Genomic DNA, 23847 nt, shown 5'->3' on the forward strand with positions numbered 1-23847 from the left:
GAACCATCTATTGGCTATTTACTGCAGTTGTTGTTTTGATTCAGTAGTTGTTTGCCTACCGGTGAAAGCAGATCGCAATGTATGTGACAATTGTTTCTCCCACCAGTTGTAAAGTGCGCACTGTTATTCGATTTTTGTATGCAAAATGATCTTCAGCTGCTGAAATTAATCGGGAGTCGTGCCTAGTGTATGGACCTACAGTAATGATTGAAGGAAAGGTTAAACAATGATGTTGAGACTTTAAAAATGGCCACAAAAATGTGCATGATGAAGAGCGGAGTGACAGGCCCAGTATTCAGCCTGACAAGATTAAAAAAACTAGTAAACCGAAAACTGTAAAGTGATCAATGATTGACGATTAGTGCTCTGGCTGATGAATTTCTGCATGTTGGATGCACCTCTATCTACACGACTGTCACAGAAAAGTTCGGATATCACAGATTGTGCGCAAGATGGGTACCAAAAATGCTCACCGACCAACACAAAGAGCAAAGAATGTGCAATGTACAAGTGTTTTTGGACAGCTATCTACAAGACAGAGATAATTTGTTTTCCCAATTATTACAGGTGATGAGACATGGATATCCTCACAAATGCAGAATCAAAACAACAGTCAATGCAGTAGCGCCATTCAAGTTTCCCTAAACTGAAAAAGTTTAAGCAATCGCCATACTCGAGTTGAAAAATGATGGCTACTGTTTGTTGGGATGAAAAGGATGCCATTTTGGTTGTTTTCATGGAATGTAGATCAACAATTACAGCTGACATGTCCTGTGAAATGCTCACCAAACTGAGATGTTCGATCCAAAATCAACAATGCGGGAAACTGTCGTCCGGCATAATCCTCCTTCACAATAACATGCATCCTTACACTGCTGCCTTAACCAAGATTTTCATAAGTAACTTTTTGACCACCCTTCATATAGTCCCAACCTTGCACCTAATTGACTACTTCCTCTTGTTGCATTTGAAAAAGTAGCTTGGTGGTTGAAAATGGCAACTTGAAAACTCAAGACTGCCATTGTCAATTGGTTCAATTCCCAGGTGGCAAACTTCTACAGAGGGGGGGGGGTTTAAGAAACTGATGCAGTGTTACGAAAAGTGCTTAGAACTGATTGGGGATTATGTGGAAAAGTGAAGTAAATATATAGTAATTTAAAACTGTAATTAAAAACCTTTTCTCATGAGTTAATCTTTTTTAATGACCAAATGGCCCTTACTTCATGAATATGCCTGGAATAATATAAATATTTCAAATACTAAAATTTAAGTAAATATTTCTATCAGCAAATAAATATTTAGAAGTTCAAGATTTTTAGTTAAATAAAATAAAATTAGTCATAGTAATGAAAACTGACAGAGTTTCTGGCTCTGACTGCCAAGATTGTAACCAATTGTAACAAAATTAAATAGTATCATTGACCAAAAAAAATAGTATCTCTTGATTAAAAAAAAACTTAAACTCTTATTAAAGAAGTCTTGCATAATTTGATTTCTTGTAAAAATCATACAAACAAGATGGTAATCATTCTAGTCCTTAATATTCTATGTCTATTTATAGAAGAAAAAATAAGCAATTAACAAATCAAGAAATTTTTCATAAGTATTGTACATAAAACCTGTTAGTGAACTTAAGTAAAAATGAATTCAAACATAAATATATCAGGACAATTCAGAAAGTTCTCAGCCTGACACAGAGATGGTGAAAGTATGGACTATGATATTTTTCATGAAGCTGCAAAGTTTCAGATGCATGCATTAAGTGGCTTGTTGTGGGAACAGAGTAAAACAAACTTTTTTTGACATTTTCTGAAAAATGCGTAAAACTGAAGTTTGAGATGTTGAAAAGTAATGTGTTTTAAAAGGTTTAATCCCAACAGACACACAAAAGCAGTTAGATTCCACTTTAAAGGCTATGATTCCCTTTGTTATGTCTATTATAAAATAATAGGCTGCTGAATTTAAACATGGTAGTACATCCATTCAAGAAGATAAATATATAGAATGCCTAAAAACGGCTAAAACTGAAAAAATCATTTCAAAAATCCAGATTGCCATATCAAATTATTGCCAACTGAAGAATGTGAGCTGACATAACAAACACATCAATAGTTTTGTGTATACTACACTTTAATGATGTTTTGGGCATGAAAAGGCTTTCTGCTTGTTCGGTATCACATCTATTACTAAAAATTCTTTTCTGAGCAACCAAAAACAGTTTTGACTTAACACATCTCAAGGGTGTTTAGATTTATTTAAATGCAATTCTGAAGAGCTTCTTTGATGGTTTATAACAGAATATGAAACTTTGATTCACCATTACATGCCAGAGACAAAGCAGTGAGTGGGAGTAGGTGAAAGTGCATCGAAAAAATGGTTTCATCTGCAGGAAAAATATAGCTATGGTTTGTTTGGATTCTTCTAGCGTGGTGCTCATAGAGACTACCTAGTAAAAGAAAGGACCATCACCAAGGAGTATAAACACTTTACTTCTGAACTGGTTGAAGAGTGCTGTTCAGGCTGAATGTAAGATCTGGCCAAAAAGAATGTGCTCTTTCATCATAATAATGCGTCAGCACACATGTCTCGGGATGTTACTGCAAAACTGAATGATCTATGCTTCTAAGTGCTTTGTCATGCAGTAGATTTACTTCAAATGATGTCAAAGATGAGACTACTACTTATTTTACAGAGTAGGACATTACTTTATACTGAAGCTATTAAAAAGTTTGGAGTAGGTTTAAATATATAAAACTGCTAGGTCTGAAAATTTAAAAAGAAATTCTAAAGTATCTTGTGTTTTATTTGTCAGACCAAGAACTTTCCGAATGGCCCTTGTATGAGGCACATTCATTAAGAGCTGTTTGGTCATTAAAAAAAATTAACTTGTGAGAAAAGGTTTTTACTTATAGTTTTACTTTACTACATATTTACTTCACTTTTCCACATAATTGCCATTCAGTTCTACGTATTTTTCATAATACTGTACCAGTTTCTTTAACCTCTCTGCATAGAGGTTCGCCACTTGGGAACTGAACCAGTTGATAACAGCAATTTTGAGTTTGTTGTCGTTTTAAAACCACTGTCCACCAGGCCACTTTTTCAAATGCAAGAAGAGGAAATAGTCACTAGGTGGAAGGTTGGGACTATATGGAGGGTGGTCAAAAAGTTCCCAACAAAAATCTTGAATCTCCTTAAGGCAGTAGTGTGAGCACGTGTGTAGTTGTGAAGGAGGATTATACCGGACAACTGTTTCTTGCGTCATCAATTTTGGATCACGCATGTCAGTTTGGTGAGCATTTCACAGTACACGTCAGCTGTAATTGTGATACATGTTCCATGAAAATAACGAAAATTACACCCTTTTTGTTCCAAACAATGGTAGCCAACCTTTTTCGACTTGAGTAAGGAGATTGGTTAAATTTTTTCAGATTTGGGGAACTTGAATTGCACCACTGCATTGGTGTAGGATATCCATGTCTCATTGCTCATAACAATGTAGGAAAACAAATCATCTCCATCTTACCGATAGCGGTCCAAAAACACTCATCCACTGCAAATTCTTTGCTCTTTGTGTTGATCGGTGAGCATTTTCAGTACCCACCTTACGTACAATCTGTGATCTCTGAGCTTTTCTGTGACAGTCATGTAGATAGAGATACGTCCAACATGCAGAAATTTATCAGCCAGAGCACTAATTGTCAATCATTGATCACATCACAGTTTTCGGTTCACTTGTTCAACAATTCCGTCAGTCTGAATACTGGGCCTGCTACTCCGCTTTTTGTCATGCACATTTGTGCGGCCATTTTTAAAATCTTTTGACACCATTGTCCAACCTTTTTTTCACTCATTACTGTACAATCATATACTAGGCACAACTCCCGATGAATTTCAGCAGTTGAAGATCCTTTTGCACACAAAAATTGAATCACAGCGTGCACTTCGCAACTTGCGGGAGAAACAACTGTCGTGGACATTGTGATCTGTATTCACAAGTAGGCAAACAACTACAGCATCAAAACAACAACTGCAGTGGCTTTGTAAATAACTGATAGATGGCCCTGCATGCATGAAACTGTGTTCAGACTCGCTAATATTTAAATATAAGCTGACGACCCTTACATTATGAATATGCCTCGTACATATATATTTACACATCATATTAAAAAAGCACTGCAATATCTAACTCTTATGTAAAGAAACACATATTTACAGATAGAGGCAATATTCCTTAATGAATAAAGAAAATAGCTTAAACATTCTAATTCAGTAATTACAACAAAACTTGTGCAACAATCAAATCTCATTATAACGTGAATTTCACAGAATAACCATTTATTTCAGTTAATTAAGACAATACAAAATAAGACAGATATCCTATTAAGATATCTCCCTTAACAACCAATTATACCTGAAGTTTTTCATATACAGCTGCCTGCACATCATCAAACCATGTTTCATTTGGTATCTCAGTTCTTATTCTTAACAATAGTTTTTTTACTAATGATTCATCAATTTTTAACCTTGGTGAGGCCTGTAAATACATAAAAAAATCAATTAAAATGTCATATAAAACAAACAAAAAGTTGTTAAAGAGTTGCTGGCTCTGACTGTCAAGATTGTAACAAATAATACTATCTTTTAAAGACATTCAGATTTCAGATATATATATATATATTTTTTTTTTTTCAACAAGTCAGTACATAATTCTATAATTACACCAACAAATAACAAAAAATAAAATAAATAAAAACTTAAAAATTTAGAAAAATTAAAAACTACTAAATTTGTAACAGAACTCCACTACATAATTAGAATCATGCAAATTTAAGAGATTACACATGTATGTTCGTAACAATGTTGCCAACTGCTACAACACATTATGTTTTTAACTGAAACTTCATCTTCAAATACAATCTGTTGGCTCATAATTTCATACTTTTCTTTCAATTTATAAATATAATACTTTTCAAGTATATTCATTTTTTATTGTGATTAAAATTTCTAAATTGTTTTTATTATCAGTAATATTAAGCATACATTGCAACAAATGGTCAGCCACATTAGAAACATGTCTCTTCCTGTTTCTATAAGCACTGTAATGTTCCATAAGCCTTTTTTTAAAAGATCTGTTAGTTTTATCAATGTGCATTTTATTACGTTCATTACATTTAACTTTATATATTACCCTTAAGTCCTTTTCATCATTTTTATTATTGTTAATCCTTAAATATTTTATAATATGGTTATTTGGTTTATAAGCTTTTTTACATTTATTTTTAATAATACATATACATTAATAATTTTTTGTATTATTTTATTTGTATAATTGTATTCTAAGGAAAAACTATTACTAATCTCTGTGCTATTTTCTCGTAGTAAGTATTTTTACAAAACTTGTTTGTTTTCCAAAAGTATGAAATGATGAACGTATTTGATGATAATGTTTGAACATAGATATGTGATGTTTTAAATTTACATCATTCCAGTAATGGTAGTGGAGTTGTGGTGTTACAAATTTAATCGTTTTTAGTATTTATATTTTCTAAATTTTTAAGTCTTTATTTCTTCTGTTATTGTTGACATAATTATAGAATTGATTGTGTAGACTGATGCAGAATCTTGTGAAAGTCGACTATTGGTATTAGTTTTTCTTTTTAGGTTTTCTGTTACTTTGTTTGGTGGTTAAGTTGTTGTTTTTTGAATTTAATTAGCACAGTGGTCAATTGTTGATGAATTATTTGAATTTTCAAAAAGAACCTGTGAAGCAACCTGTCCTGACTGATTGATTCATCAATGAATCAAAAGTTTTTGCCCAGCAAAAACTGCTGAAGATAAATTGATAAAAAAATTGTAAACATCTTCTTCTTACAGTGTAAGTGCACATTAACTTTTTTGTAATTCCAAATTTAAAGGGTTCACTGTTGAACAAGTGTCATTTACTGATTTTATAATTTTTTGGTAAGAAATAAAGATATAAATTTGATTTTTAGTGAGTGTAATCTTAATGTGAGTATCTAAAAACAAATTTCTAGATCTTTTGAAAATCTGAGTTTAATGGATTTTTAATTTTTTATTTTGAAACCCGCCTATGTTTATGAATTTCTCAGTAATAAATGAAGATATCAACTTGATATTTGGTATATGTAATTTCCATATAAATATCTAAAACCCAATTTCTAGATTTTCAAAATTCTACCTTAAAAGAGGGTGAAGAAAGGTAAAAAAATTCTGAACAATGATTGGAAATTTTCCCCATTTCCTATTAAACAAGATATTCACAAGATTAGGCATGCAAATATTCTTTAGATAAATATCCATAAACCATTTTTTGTTTTTTGAATTTCAGTTTTTTAAGTGGTGGTCAACGGTGTACAGCACACAACTCTCACAACAGCTCAACCAACACAGCCACTGTTACTATATGTGCAACATGACGGGTTGCAACTACCTCCAGTTACTAGACTAAAGAACATAAAATTAATTTTAAAAAAAGAGGAATGAAGTACGGTTACCTTCTAATGGTGTTGGGTAATGCTAAGAACCGGGCAGAATACATTTTTACCCGTACTTTGTACGATTAACCAGTCATAACTAATATTTTTAAAATGGAGTCAAACTGTTTTAAAACCCACACTCTTGATCATTCTTAGGTATAAAGAAATTAAAATACACTAGTATTTTTTATAAATTGAACAGGCTTTAATTTTTATTTATCATTATTATTTTCAGAAGCATTAGTTTTTTTTTAACAATTATTATCATTAATTTTAATGAACACAGTTGGATCCAAAGGGCGAGCAAAGAGAACCATGACTGGCTAAGTATCCCCTCACCATGATGGGAAATGCAAATAACCATTAGTGATGGGGATATTATTATGCATATATATATATATATTTTTTTTTCAATATTAACAACTTAACCACCAAAACACAGTAACACATAAAAACTAATACCAATAGTCGACTTTCTCAGGATTCCACATCATCAGTCAGTACACAGTTTTCTACATCAAATAAACATGAAAGAACTTAAATTTTAGAAAACGTAAAATAATATTAATAACCACAAAACTTGTATGAACAACACAACTTTACTACCATTAGTGGAATGATGTAAATTTAAAATGTCATATTTTCCTTTGTTCGTAATACCATTGTTAACAACCCCTACAACCCACCATGTACATCATCCTCATATACAGTCTATGTGTATATATTTCTTGATAAATATAATATATGCATATAATTTATCAAATTTTTTTTTATACAGTGGCAAACAAATTAATCTGAACACAGCATTTTTAATAGAAAATTTTATTTTTAAAAGAAAAAATGTTTAATAGTCAATCCTACTCAAATTTAATTGCTTGTGTGTCCTTTGTTTTTTATTCTCATTAATCCTCTTTGATATTGATTCCATTATGGTAGATTTTTGATTTCTTCATCTTGAAACCAAACCTGTATCACTGAACTAATAAGGTCAGTTTTTATGCTACAATTCATTTTCCCAAGTTTTCTTTTTAGTATGGCCCATAAATTTTCAATGGGTTCAGGTTAGGGGAGTTTCCCTGGCCATGAGACTACTCAAAGTTTTTGGTTTTTGAAGTACTCTTTTGCTTTCTTTGACGTGTGACATGGTGCAAGATCTTGTTGGAAAATGAGTTTTGGGTTTTTCTGCATTAGTGGGACTATCTTTCTTTGGCATATGTTAATGTATTGGTCTGATTTCATCATCCCATCCACAGGCATAAGTGCTCCTGGCCCTTCATGTGTAAAACATCCCCAAAACATCTTTTTGGCTGGGTTTTTGGGAGCTTCTTGCAGGTTTGCTGGTTAAGTAGTCTTTTCATCTGCTGGCTTACAAATGTAGGCTACTCTCTCCCCTTGGAAAAGAAATGTCTCATGTGAAAAAATAACTTTTTCCACATTCTTGTGGAAACTCTTGAATCCATTCTTTATGTTCCTTTGGCCATTGAAGTCTTTTTGTCTTCATAACTTGTGTCAGTAACTGCTTCTTTTTAGGTTTCTGAGCAATCCTTCCCACTGCCAACAATCTTCTATGAACTGTCATATGAGAAACATTAGTTTCACTGTCTCTCAAGTCCCTATTAAGGTCAACAGCTGAAAATCGTGGATTTTGCTTTTTCTTATTAGTAATCAATCCTGTGTAGGTGTGATTTTCTTTTTCCATCCACATTTTCCTTTTTTCTTTGGAGAGACAGAACTTGTTTCTCTAAACCTTTTCACAATTTCATTTACAGTACGTAACCCCCACACTACACTCTCCAGCAATCTGTATTTGAGTCATTTGTGTGTGTTGAGACAGAGCAACAATTTTTTACTGCTTTCATGGGGTTATATCCATTGTATTAACTAGAAACGAATAACAAACTTATAACAGAGACTCACAAGGTCACCAAAAACTAATTTACAATGAATTATAAAAGCACAAAAGCCATTACATCAAACGGCAAGCAGTCTGCCACAGAATGAAAATTCCCTGAAAACAGATGAAAAATCCCTTTATCCAGATAAATTTGTTCGCTACTGCACACACATACACACACACACACAATACAATATTTAAATATAGATATAATGAAAACTTAAAAAAAAATTATTTGAATATTCCTCTCCTACAATATTTATAATTTGTTTAAAAGAGATATATTACTTTTTGCTTTATCCACAGAACTAAATAAATACGAAGTAAATAACTGATTCCAATGTTTCAATTAGATTTATCTTAAATCACTTTTTCTCTAAGGAGTAGCAACAATGTGCATAATACATCTTCTTGTGTATTTGTTCTACTCTAAAATAAAACTCATAAATATTTTAATAAAAGTGTATTCAGTTCAAGCAAGGTAAAGTAATTGTGAAATTGCAAAATCTGAGTGTATTAAGATATTTCTGCTTATTTTTCTGTAAAAAAAAAAACCTATGTCTTGTTGTTTATAATAACGCAATCCATCAGACAGTCTGAGGAACTGATATAGTTTTTAGGAATTATTTTATTTAACTTCACTTAATTTTTACTTTAATAACTTACTTTTATTGCTATTATTAATTAAAAAAGAAAATAAATAAATAAAACCACACTTGATTTTGAAAAATCCTGGTTTTTCACTGAGATAATGCCTAAAGTTACAAGTGTCCAGTGCCTACACGACAACATATATGCGTACAAAATTATCCCAACACATTACTCCCTCCAGCAGTAAAATATTAAAAAAATCTTCATAATTTTATATATTTTACATAGGAATAAGGTTCTTAATTAAAGTTATATCCAGATCTTCAGGTATTTGTTTAACAGGGTTCCCATTGAACTTTATAATTCTCTTTTCCTAACCAATTTAGTAAAAATTTCCTGTCTCATAATGTTATGCTACTGCTATTTACTCTGCAATATATATAAATTTTTTTTTCCAGTCTCCATCATCATAGCTGCCCAACTCACGTCTCATTTTATTATTTATTATTACATTCATTTTTAAAGTTAATTTTTTAATTATTTTTTTACAATTTACATTTACAATTAGGCTATTTTTTGAGATAAATTGTTTCAGTAAATTACATTGCAAAATAAAATAAAAAACAACAATATTTAATAAGTTTCTGGCATAAAATTGAACATCATGGTAACTAAAAGTAACACAGATAAAAAACAGAAACTAACTAAAGCAATTTTTAAAAATATAATTGGCTTGCACTTAAGATTTCTTCATTTTATTTTTACAAAAACTAGCCTACATTATTTTGCAAAGTAAACAAAAAGCAATATTTAATAACTTGGTTTGCATAAAAATGCAAAGAAAGGCAGATTTCAATTTAACAAAGAATGTATGTATGATCATAACTTAAAGGAAAACTAAAACCACTGTGACTAAATGTAATGCAGATACGAAAATTAGAACAGAATACCTAATTTTAAACTGAAAACAAAAAATATTAACATTTACTTGAAAAGTATTTTATCATTGTTATTCTAACATACACCAAAAAATAAAATAAATAATAATAATAATAATAATGTAAGATCTCATTACATACATATTATTATGTATGTATAAAACATAGAGCAAGTTTTCTTCAATATCTTTAATTCCCAATGGTTTACCCTTTTATAAAAGTTTAATTTTGACAGCTATTTGTTCTTCTTCTGCCAAGATTGCAACTCTCAACTTTTTCCTTTCTTCCTCCAGTTTTTTAATTTCTGCTTGTATTTTCCTTTTCAGCGGATTTTGTTCTTTTTGAGAGAAGTTTTTTCTTTTTTCAAATCATTCTTCATATCATCTTCTAGAGCTCCCCACTGCAGTGGGGAGCTCATCATCTCCTTGCTCCCAGCATCTACAATTGTATAAAAACTTTTTGTTGATAAATTATTATCTCTTTGTGCAAATTTTCTACAAGAAGAGATTTTTAATAGAAAAGCCATCTCTAAAAATGTAATTCTCTGAAAATTTTTGCACTTTTTCCTGACTTTTTCCTAAAAATTCCTGACTAAGTCTATATTTCCTGACATTTACTGCCTGTGGGAACTGTGGTTTAATGAATATTTATTTTGTAAGGATTGTAGTTATATTAAAGCCATTTTGTAAACTTTAAAAAAGCTACAAAATTTATACACTTAAAAAAAAATCTCAAATTCTGAATATAAAGAATACAGAAATAAAAATTTACTTAGCCACAATTTCAGTCTCTTTTCACTGACAAGTACGCTAGCATCATAAGAAAAATTGCAAAATTTGATTGAAAGTCTGTCATTATTTACTTATTTTCCACAAACTTTATTTAAGTACCATTCTTTGATTTCAGTTTCCTAACAAAACCTTTTTACTTTTTGCATTAAGAAATATTACACAGATATACATGTATTAGATCTACCACAATAGGACCAATTGTTCTAAATATTTACTTTTTATATTACACAATAAAATCCTTGTTTTATTTAGATAATATTATACTGACAGAATTAAAATAAAAGTTGAAATCTGGCCGATTAACATTGGATGTTCAAAGAAAAGGAGTGGACTTCATATTAATCCTCACACATGATTAACACAGCAAATATCAACTGAATAGGAAGCTAAAATAATTTGCTATGAGTATTAGATAACTATAACTTCAAATGAAAAACAAGATTTATCTAATGAAGCTATTATCAGAATTCTTAATTTTCTAATGTATTTTTATTGATTTTCTTCACCAAAGAATATTACTTAAACATTAGTTACTGAATATATGTATATAAATACATATGAATGCACTTTTATATAAAATGGATAGTTTTCCTCTATAGAAACGCTACAAACCTCTTGTTCTATTCTCCCATATTTTGTCTTTGATCAAGTTACAATTAGTATGATTCTAGGTCTAATTTCTAATGACCTTTCTAATTTAAAAATATTAAATAATAAACAAAAAAAATCAAGTAAAAAAAAAACTTAGAAATTTTTACTAAATCAATGTTGTTGATATTAGAATAATTAAGATAATAAATATACCTTGTCAGAAAGATATGTTTCAAATATGCTATAAGCTGCTTCTCGCATACGTTCTAATAATTGTTCTGTAGAATTAGGCTCATCAATGGAAGTAGCATCCACACCTTTCTCTACAGTATCATCAGATTTGAGTTTCTGCAGAGCGATATCTGACAACTGTTGTTCAGCTGAGACACGCCAACCTAAAAATGTCAAATTTAGAAAAATAAAATTTTTAGGAATCCTACAAAGTGATCATTTACATCATACACTCAAACTGAAAGTGAAACTTTATGGATTAATTACTGTAGTGTACTGTATTTTGCAAATTGTTTTTTCCATTAATAATTTTATAATAGTTGACCGCCTCTCATGTTTATGACAAGAATAATTACATTAATGGTATTAATCAGAACTGTGATAAAAATGTCTATATGGGAAAACTTAAGATGAAGCCCGGATTTGAAGCCATGTGTCATGTCAGAGAGAAGTCTCAAAAGTTAAATTTAAGGCTTGTTTTTTTCTTAATGATTTCAATATTTTTAAAAAGACAAATAAATCTCTCTCCATCTATTAATAAAAGTTGTAGCTAATTTTTACTACATTTTTCATATAAGTCAACTTTGATCCTGAGTGTTTCAAAATTATTTGGTAAAGATACATTTACTTTTTTCTAGTATAAGAAAAAACTAGCTCTGTTGTATAAGAAGTTCAAATGTTCAAGTGATTTTTTTTTTTAATTGTTATTTCTGTTCCTGCAGTTTATATTAGAATGGTTTGAGCACTACAACCTTGAATTAATTATATAATAAAGAGAGGCTGGATGAAATTATAGTGCATTCAAAAAATTTTACTTTTAAATCAAAGATTGAAAACATTTTGTACCATAACCATCAATAATGTGCAAAGAGCATACCATAGAGTAGTCAGATTTGAAGCAATAATAACGTTCATTAACATATTTAAAAATATTTCTTAGCATTTAAAAAATTATTGTTTGTACAATTTAAATTTATAAAATCTGTAATATTATAAAATCCCTACATTAAATAATAAGATGATAATAAAAATTAAACAATTATCTTGAGAAAAGTAATTTATTAAAATTAATTTTCATATTCCACAAAGTAGTTTCCTTTCTATTTCAATTCAGTACACAAACTTAAAGCTTATGGAGATGAATTAATCATCTACAAAAAAAAGGTTTAATTTTGAAATATAAAATTTATGGTAAACTTATAAACAATTTTTTATTTATTTTAAGTGTAATATGCTTTGTTTTATTTATTTTTTGTATGAGTATTTGGTCAAAAGGTTTAGGTCTTGTAATGGATTATAAAAAAATCCACAATAATACAAAATAAACTTAATCCAGATATTAATAAAACACTTATAAATATAATATAAATTACTTATTGCAAAAATTACCACATATTTTATCTACTGAATAAATACTTTACTGAAAAGTATTCAGAATTATCTTCCTTTGTCCTCATGTGGAGTTAGCTCTCCCCCTATCAGAAATAAAAAAAAGAACCTCTCATTTTCAAAAAATTCTATGTTCACTAACTGAAAAATCTCTGAATGCACTAAATTTTTTTTTTACTTCCTTATTTATTTAAGGATAATTATGTTTTAATTGTTTCACAATAAGTCTAAGGAACAGAAATAAAATGTTTAAACAATCTTCATAAACTTCTAAATCCCCTTGTATAAGAGAACTACAATTTTGCAGTACATTAGAAATAATATGAAGAAATACGTATTCCAAAGGAAAATGTTTTGCTCATAAATTATATGAACCAAAAATAAATGTTTGCTTTGTGCCCTCAAAGTTGACATATGTGAAAACATAGTAAAAACTGGGTACTTTCTTTTTTATTAAAAGCTGAAAAGTAGTCAAATTATTTTTATTATGAATAAAACACATAATTTTTAAAATATTTCTTAAGCCATGAATCCATTTTTTCTGTCTTTTCATTGATGAATACTTTGCAAAAAAAAGATTTAAGCACTATAAAAACAAACTAGGCTAAAAAACATTTTAAGTTATTATTAATATAAATTATAATAAATCATAAAATCCATTACATAATGTGCTGGAAAAACAAAGTTGGAAATAAAAAACAATCATCAAGTTATAATAAAAAAATACAAATTTGTTAATACAGTGGTACCTTGAGATACGAATGTCCTAACATACGAATGTTTTGAGATACAACATGAAATTTTCTAAAATTTATACCTCGACATACAACGAAAAATTTGAGATACGAATTTGCGATGTGCGATAATTGCATAGGTGATCCCTATATGGCAGAGCGTTCGCTCAGCTTTCCTCCCGCCGCTTCTGCCACTATGTCGCTCTGTTTGGTTGTTGAGACCAGAGTCCTCTGTATGGCCGCCACGACGTGTTATTCGCTTTGTTTGTGCCTGTTTTTCGTGTCATTTTGGATAGTATATATACTGTACTCTGCATATTTTGTTATTTTAATTAACCATGGATCCCAAAGTTAAAGACAAAACTGGTGAAAAGAAAAAGCCTAAGAAAATGATCTCAATGGAAGCGAAACATGAAATTATTGCAAAGCATGTTCGTATCATCATATCAGGAAGTGTCTGATTTAGTGGAAAAAAGACACCCAGAGAAATTGTCTACAGGGAGAGCGAGTGCCTTATTTGATGATAGGAGTCTCACATTCTTTCATAACATTTTAAAAAGAAGGCAGAAACAGACCTCTCTTGATCGTTACCTTGTGAAGGTCTCACGCAGTGAAAGTCAGGAAAGTAAGGCCAAAAAGGCCCAACGTTAAAGTGACGATTAATAAACATTGTGTGTTATTAATAAATTAATAAACATTATGTGTGTTATTACTCGTTTATTTATATACAAATTGTGTATATTATACGTAATATAACTGTGTTTTGGGTTAGTTTCATATTGCTAAAACGCATTAATATATATTACATTATTTTAAATGGGAAAAATTGCTTTGAGATACGATTTTTTTGCCATAAGACAATGATCACAGAACGAATTAAATTCGTATTTCAAGGTACCACTGTATATTTATTTTTTTTAAAAAAGGTAAAATAATAGAGACTTCTTTACTTTAAAATAGTATTTTAATATCTTTATACTTTCAAGTCTTAGAAGCTATACTGCTTCATGAAATTAACGCCTTGGTATAATAAATGAGGGATTTGTCAAATTTTGGATGATTTTCACACTGATTCTGTGTTAAGAATTTTTACACAAAAAATGTATTTTTTCAAGTAAAATATGACAATAAAGAATTTTACACATTAAACTACTGATTAGTACTTATACACTCATGTATACAAAAAATAATTTAAACTGTTATCAACTTCAATATTAATTAATGAACAACCTTATAGCATAAATGAAGCAGAACCAACTAATTGACAGATGTCTTGCTAGATCTTCCTCAGTTTTGATTTGTATATTGATAATATATATACAAATAAAGTATACATAAAGTAGATAGTTAATATAAAATAAAGTAATGTAATACTTAATAATCTAATAACAAAATGAAATAAATACATTTCAACACAAAGTATTTTACATATGTATATTTTATATGTATACAAAATTACATTTTAATTGCATCCTAGAAGATTATTATTATACAACTTGAGACTCTCAGTACTGCTTTAAACTCTTTATTTTATAAGCACTTCCAGATGATCGATCATCACTTCATTAGATAAATTTTCTAAATAAAAAAACAATGATAAAATATTATATTAGTAAAATTCATCTGATAAAGTAGTAATCACTAAAATAATTATTCAAAAGTAAAAGTGCTTACAAAATAATAAGAGTATAAAACAATACTACAAATACAAAGTTATTTAAAAATAATATAATTACTTCTGTATTATTTAAATCAATGTAATAAAAAAAAAAAGCTTAACCAGCTAAATTGGATTTTTGAGTAAATACAATTACTTATTATTATTTTTTTTAATAATGATATTTTATTTTTATAATAATATAGAAAAATTAAGACAGAGACATAGCGAGAGAGGAGGGGAGAGAGATAAAAAATGAAGTCTGACATACCTTCAACATTTAGATAAAAATTTAAGTAAGCCTGGCATCCAATTGAAGTCATATAATCTATAAAAAATGACAGAGCCACATTGTTTTTTAATAGGACATCAAGAGGAAGAGCAAAAAGCTTAACTCCAGGCATTAGAAGTTTTGAATAATCAATATGAGATGGTAAACCTAGAAAAAGTGGTTAATTTTACAAAGAAATATATCAATGGATAAAAACTTAAATCTACATTAAATCTAGTTAAAATACATCATCTTACATTAAATTTAATTTGAATCAGATCTGAATATTAATACAAAGAATTTGTAGAAATAAATAATTTTGTAAAAATTGCAATGTTTTTCAGGTAGGTTTTTATGACTTCAATTATTTTTTTGTATTCTTACTTATTTTGCTTTCCATTTATAATTTTAAAAGAACAAAAATCAAACATCCATTTTCTTTTAACGTTAAATCTACTCCAAGGTAGATAAAATTTGCATATAGGTCAGTGGATGACCCTTTCTTTTCTTGCTTTTGAAAAAGAATCAGATGAAATTTTCAATTTTAGATAATTTCACTCTTCCTTCTGTTCCAAGGTTTTTCCTAGATAAAATTCATAAATGGTGAACATTTTGAGGGAAAAATTTATGCCAGATTGATTTCTTTATTATGTCTACAGAAGACAAGAAATAACAAATGGAATGAACTTATTAATCACAGTGTTGCTGGAGTTAAAATATAAATCTAGTAAAACCAGAAAATAAAAAATATTAAAAATAAAGTGGCATCATTCAGAAATTCATTTTAAAACTGAAAAATGTCAAGTAAATAAGAAAGTAAAAATGGATGACAAGCATTTTCTGAGACTGAAAAGACCACTATACAATGACTTAATGCTAACTAGGGGACGTAGAAGCCTAAATATATTTAAGTTTATTATGAAACACCTAACCAATATTCTTTGGTGATACAAGCAGATTTTACAGCTTACTCTCAAGCTCTACTGTTTTGTTTCATGATAAATATATTGGGGTTGTAACAACCCCAGCACTAATACAAAAATTTAGCCGGGAAATGCTCAAGCATTCACCATACAGCCTTAAATTGTTCAAAAAGATTTCCATTTGTTTTCTAAACAAAATGAATTTTCAGGCAGCAGTCATTTTAGAATTGTAATAATTAAATAAAACCATTTTTATTTACTTTTTGTCAATACATCATAGCGTTTCATGTCTCATTACAAATCAATTGATTTATGTGGTTTGTTCATATTCTATCAATGATATTGAAGAAATAATTCTTCAAAAATTTACATAAATAAAAAGATGACCACAAAAAAATACAGAATAAAGAAAAAATATTTTTTATAACAAAGCTTTAATGTAATATTTCTTTTAAACATGTAACAAGTAAAATATGGGCCTAAGATAAAATTTTTAAAAATAATAATGGTTCACTTTCTTTTAATGAAGAATCAACTGCAGATCAATAAAACATGCAAACAGCCTGTAATTATTTATCCAGCCCTAACATAAAATTATCCATTTATTTAATATAAGTGGTCTACTGAATTTGGTCCATTACATGTGGCTTACTCTTTTTTTCTTGCTTCACTTCCTTTTATTTTCAAGATTCTATTCCTTGAGATATTACAACTATTGAACAAACATCAAATTGTATAGGGAAATTTACAGTTCTGATCAGAACCAAAATAAAAACATTACCACCAGTCAACATTTTTTTTTTTAAATTTTAGAACAATATTATTTTGTTACCATTCTTACTTTGAAAGAAATAAAATACATTCAATTTCATTTAGCAAATACCTGACAGTGAGAAAAATAAATATACTGGTGTTATATAAATCGACCAATACTACAGAAATATAAATTATGAATGTTTAAATAATTGAATAAATGTTATTTACCTGCAGAATCATTATCAACACCCTCTTGAAGTCTAGTTATTTGAGAATCTATAACTTTACCCACATATAACAGACTACTTAACTGTTGCTTTACCCAAGTATCATCATCACCACCAGAGTCTCTTGATCTCTTAACAATACATAGAAAATGATCACATTAGAAATACACATTTGCAATGGAAATAAATTTATGTTTCCATGATTTTGGCCAGGTTCTGATTTGGATAAGAAATTCAGGAACCAACAGTATATTTTGAATGTATAACATGATTTCCAAGCTAACCAACAACTAGCAAATTAGCAATAAGATGGGAACTGCTTTATCTAATATTTCTAGATTAGATTCTTCAAGTAATTAAATAGTTAAGCCAAGACAGGTGCAAAAATAATTATAATCTTAATAATTAAATCACAGAAAAATAGAATAAAAAAATGTAGCTAATAAAATAAGAACAAATCTAAAAAATTATAAAAAATAAATATTTAAACTATAAAAGTGGGTCTGAAAATGAAATTTTTTTAAAATTCTTCCTAAATTTTGATATGTTTACAGTCCAATCAGTTGTACAGTTTTCACTGACTAATGAGTGGTTTCATGAGTTCTGACCTCAAAGAGAATTTTTTTAGAATCTCTATTGAAAACTTATAACAAGAAAAAGAGCCAACCAGGATGTAAACACAGTGTGATCATTTTATCGTGTATGTCATGATACTTTACACTGTAGACTATAATACAGAGATACTCACATTTGATTTGATTCTTGGAATGTAGTTATGCACAATTGGTAATGTCTTATAGCAATTGTTGAAGATGTCTGCCATTTTCCTTAAGGCAGGTCCTCTTCCTTTTGCTGTTTAGCCTCCAGAAATTATCATCAGATATTACTTCAGAGGATAAATAAGGATGATGTGTATGAGTGTAAGTGTAGTGTAGTCTTGTACAGTCAAATGTATAAAGCATAAAAGTAAATGTATAAAAAGTAAAATTTATAAAAGTATCTGCCTTTACTAGGACTTGAACGCTGGAACTCTTGACTTCCAAGTCAGCTTCACTACACCAAGACATCTTGTTGTCATTGTGATTCATTGTGTCATTTTGCAAATGAATTACTGTAATACAACAGAGAGCTTTTGCTGGTTCCCCAGCCATATTGGAATTTTAAACAATGAGCGCACTGATGATGAACTCTAAAATAGGATTTAAAAATGTTTTTGAAGAACAGAGCTCCCCTCAGCTTTATTGTTCTTCAATATTCTTAGATACATATTTAAATTGTTTGTTCCTCAATTTAAATTGATGTTAATTTAAAAAGAATACAGATATGAAGCAAATTTTTTTTTGTAGACTTTATTAAAATAAAATATCTAATCTAAAGTAAAACTATTCATAATTATAACATCTTTAAAAACAATCACAATTAAAAACAATCGTATAAATTCTAGCGTACTCTTTATCTGCATTTATATTATTTACTGGAATTTAATAAACTTCAATCTCAGGTGTGCCTAATGTTGCTGTCATTTGCAGTTTTCCAGTTTGTAATATTCATGGGGAATGCATTAACAACAGCTGGAAAAGTATGACAGCATTTTAATAACCAATCAACTACAAGTATCAAAAACAACAAGGTTTGGCCAAAGTGAGGAAAAAAAAATGAAAACAATAGAATTACTACATAGTTAAAAACTTTTGTAAGAGTGACAGCAATGTTAATAAAAATGTATTTCTATTAGAAAATAATTATATCAGAAAGGACTGCAATAATTACTACAGATGTAATTATATAATACATCAGATATAGGGTAAATGCTTTTAACATTTTAGTAATCCAAGATAACTGTGCCAATTTACTTAAATAATAAAACAATTTAGATGAAACCAACCAACAGTCAAGCAATTGAATAAAATTTTATATCATTATACAGTGTAACAAAGAGAAAGAGAATCTTGTCATGAGTAGTAAAAGAATTTTTAATGCATACAATATGGTTAGGTTATATTTTAATTATTATTATTACATACCTCAGTCTATTAGAATTATAGCAATAAATAACATTTTTCTGTTATACAAGGTTGATCTTTAATCTAATCTGACATATTACTTGCAGTTAGTTTGATTTTTAATTAATTGTATCTTCTAATTATTTCATATAACAATTCTGAGGTATTAGATCTAACAATGGATCTGCAAAGTATTATGACCTGTACAGTTATGTAACATTTTCAGTGCATTATAGATAAAAAATTCAAGTTCACAACTTTATAATATATAGACTTAATCACAATGATGTAAATTTATACGTGTGGCATGAAGGTAATGACAGTGTACCAAGCAATGAGTTCATCTCTTGTATTATAGGTTGAAAAATCACCTTAAAAGCATTATTCTGATATCAGATTGGCACACTTATCAAAACAGGAACAAAACCTTGGCAAATGCCGGAAGTGATCCTTCTATATGCCATTCTATTACACCTGAACAATTTTTTTGCAAAATGACCACAGTGACTATAATACTTTAGAACATTTTTTCCAAACAGCCTATCAATGGACCATTTGATTATATTATGTAAATACGTATGACAAGAAGTAAACATCAATGCACTGTAAATGTAGTTAAATCATACATTTTTCTAAAATATAATATACAAAACTTTATATTAATCAGACCAGGAAGAAAATCAGGTAACATAATTGTTTATAACATGTACAAATTATAAGTACACTCCAAATGGTGAGGTATGCTACAAGGCTAATTTCAAAGATGAATGGAATATTCTTCCATAAAAAAGATTTTACCTTAAAATACTACAAAATTTTAAAAGCTAGCTAGCTATCAGGTGAATCTAAACATAAGAACTCCACTATGGAAAGGAACACCAGTCATTTATTACAATTTTAGTTTGAGTCTAATGAAACATATAAGAAGAAGAAAAGGTGTACCGAATAAGACAATTATTAGTTTTAATAAATTAATGTATGACGGTAACAGTTTCTTATTCTTATAAAAAACATGCTTTGATTTTCATTTTTAAATAATTTATTTCTTTATTTTAAATAAATTAAAAATAATTATTTGTATTCAGATATCAATCACAGTGTCTTAAAAACATGTAGTGATACCTCCTATTAGCATTAAAGATATGCCTAACCTTTTGTCTCAAAAAATTTATTTATGGGGTTATTTATTTTAAGTTCATATCAGTGAAAAATAAATTTAAAAATGTATTAAAATATTTACATTTTCATTAAACCACACATCAGAATATCTACACTGTACTATATTAAAGCTATTATAACATTATTTAATGTTTCTTTTTGGCTACAGCTGTAAAATTTCGTTTTCAACACAAGTTTCATCTGCCAAGCAACAGTATGTTTATATATAAAACATAAAATAATTTTAAAACATTAAAAAAAGTATCTACATTAAAAGAATGTATATTCCTAGTGTTTCAGAAAATAACAATAACTTTGTGTGATAAATATTAAATTAGAAATGTAGAACACTGCTGAAAGATACTACACAAAATATTCTAGTCTATTTATCACAAGAAGATATTGTGATATAGAAGATATTAGCAATACAGACTGATTTACATTAATGAAGTTTCTCATCTACCAGCTGATATATCACCTGGCTTTGCCACACCAATTAATTTTACTTTTTTTATTTGATTTTTAAATAAATGTTTTTTTAATAGTGTATATTATATTTGAGCACATCCAAATTAATTCTAAAAATTATTTATTTTCTCAAAATGAAAAAAAAAAAAACAGCTTAAATAAATATTCAATACCTTTTGATATGTAGAGACTACAGTTACTATTACCAACATTACTAATAAGGTTTTATTCCTAAATTATGTAAATAATATAGTAAATATCTGATGTAAAATAGGTGCTCTGTTCAAACAAATTAAGATTTTAAAAACAAATTCATACATTACAGATAAGTGAACAATATATTTCCATATTTTAAAAGTCACAAACTTTAAAATCATAGTTTCAAATTTTTTACAATTATCATAAAACTATATTTTATTTTTTTGTACAAGAAACTTTTTTTGTACAATAACACGTGAAATTTTAATAATAAACAATAAAATTAATAAAAAATGAATTTTATCCTTATTTAAAATAAATTCAAGTAGCTTTCCTCACCAAAGTTGCAATTTCCTTGTTGAGCAAATCACGTGTAGCTTGAAGTTCATCCAAATTATCTGATACCCTAAGGGCAGTTAAAAATACCTCACTTGTCACTGGAATGTCTCTACACTAAAGAAAAACAAATTTTGCAATTCTACATTGAAACTATCAACAAAAGATTTTAATAAATTAAAACAATTTATACTTTTATATTTTTAATTATCTAAAATCAGAGTATGTAGTAAAATGCAATCAGTATATTTCTTACATTAGTTTTCTAGTCTTCATTAAGACTGGCTAATCATAATATAATGATTACCCAGCCAAAGCCCAGGCTTCTTGTAGCACTTTTCAACAAGTTAATGAATAAAAATAGCAACTGATCTGTTAGGGAAAAAGGCGTATTGGTAGGTTCAGCTTGATTTAATGTAATTATCAAGTTGCTGATATAATGAACTTACTACTATAAGAAACATTCCAGAATTGCATCTTCTTCAATAAATACTGAAAACAGACGTAAACATTCCAAGGGTGTAATATAACTGGGTACCTCAGCCTAGGAATAAAGCAATGAATAACTTGCACTATTATTCACAAGATAAATTCATTTATACATAAATCAATGTATTAACTATGTAAAGTAAAAACATACACTTGTTAATTTTTTTTTAAACCTGCAAATGTTTTCACATTGCACAATGTGAAAACGTTTGTGAATTTAAAAAAAAAAGAAGTGTGTTTTTCTTTATTAAGTTAATAGTTTCTAATATTCCACTGCTAGAATGTTTATCAATAAATTAATAAATCAATGTACTTAAGCAACATATTATTCTTCAAAATTTTATTTGACAGAATACTGAGGATTTCTACAACAAAGTTTTACAGTGTTTGAGAGATGCTGTAGGGAGAATGAGACCTGAGATGCTGGATGAAACGAAGTTGGATGTTGCACCACAACAATGTGCCAGCTCATGAACCACTTCTTCACTCCCATTATGTAACTAACCACAAGACAATCTTTGTGCCTTACCCACTCTACTCTCCAGACTTGATTCCACCAGACTTTTTCTTCATTTATAAATTGTAGGTAACATTGAAAGGACATCATTTTCAAACCATAAACAAGATTAAGAAAAATACAATATTTGTACACCATCTCTAAAAACATGTTCCAGTATATGTTTCAAAAGTGAAAGAAACATTTTTGTTTTGAAATTTTTAAAGGGACAAACCTATACAAAAAGTTATAAATACATTAATAAAATTTTTATTACAGAATTTCCTTTTTTGAACACACCTTGTACAGAAAACTAAACAATCTCACTTGTTTGATCTACTATTAACTCTAGATAAAACCCAATATATCTCTGAGAGAATAAACACAATCAAATATAAATATTCCGTAGTATTTGCTTGAGGTGTGAATCCTGGAAAAGGCATTATTTTAAAACAAATTTTTATTTTGAGGGTTAAAATAAAATAAAGTGAGAAAAACTGTTTATCAACTTACCAACCAAATAATGAATTGGTTAATATAATCAGGATCAGAAAAAAGCTCGATAAGAGGTAATAGAATAGAATTGACTAGTAATTCTCGAACTAAATGACGTAATGCTACACAATGAAAATTCTCTTCTGGCATCATTAGGAACAATATTACTTCAGAGATTTCTCTTAAATAATCTGAAAAACAAAATGGTTACATAAAAACATAAACTCAAAACAATATATTCAGCATCAATTTAAATAATTAGCTGGTTGTATGTATCCAATATTTTACCTTTAAAACAAAATGCCAGCGGTATAGAAAATTAAGATGACAACTTTTAATCAACCCAACATATTAATAACACCAGGTCTTAAAAAACTTTATGATAAAAATAATGATGTAAATTCTTAAAACACACGTTTTATTCAGTGTTACCAAACATTTCTTATTCAATAAGACTTTATCATAAAAATAATGATGTAAATTCTTAAAACACACTTCTTATTGAATAAGAAATGTTTGGTAACACTGAATAAAAAGTGTAGCTTAATAAATCCTTAGAATATTTCTTTTGTATATAAATTTTTATATCATAAAAATATCTCATTGATTTAATTTCCACATAAAATCTCACAATTATATTAAAACTTGTTAATACCTATTAGCCTATTTTAACTGAATAACAACCAATCATGGTGGTAAATAAAATTTACT

The 23847-nt window shown here is 28.5% G+C and overlaps 1 protein-coding gene across 3 annotated transcripts in view; it reads right to left on the reverse strand.

The window, feature by feature from the left end:
• The window catches only part of LOC142318734 (sorting nexin-13-like), a 95225-nt gene that overhangs the window by 52159 nt on the left and 19219 nt on the right, over positions 1-23847 (reverse strand). For all 3 annotated transcript variants that reach the window (XM_075355132.1, XM_075355135.1, XM_075355133.1), the window contains exons 7-12: positions 23155-23327; positions 21660-21773; positions 17495-17624; positions 15588-15755; positions 11519-11700; positions 4415-4537 (exon numbers count right to left, since the gene is read on the reverse strand). In XM_075355132.1, the coding sequence (XP_075211247.1) occupies positions 4415-4537; positions 11519-11700; positions 15588-15755; positions 17495-17624; positions 21660-21773; positions 23155-23327 (890 nt within the window). The remainder of the gene's footprint in view (positions 1-4414; positions 4538-11518; positions 11701-15587; positions 15756-17494; positions 17625-21659; positions 21774-23154; positions 23328-23847) is intronic.

This window comes from Lycorma delicatula, chromosome 2 (genome assembly GCF_047948215.1).
Source record: "Lycorma delicatula isolate Av1 chromosome 2, ASM4794821v1, whole genome shotgun sequence".
In the NCBI taxonomy this organism is placed as follows: Eukaryota; Metazoa; Arthropoda; class Insecta; order Hemiptera; family Fulgoridae; genus Lycorma; species Lycorma delicatula.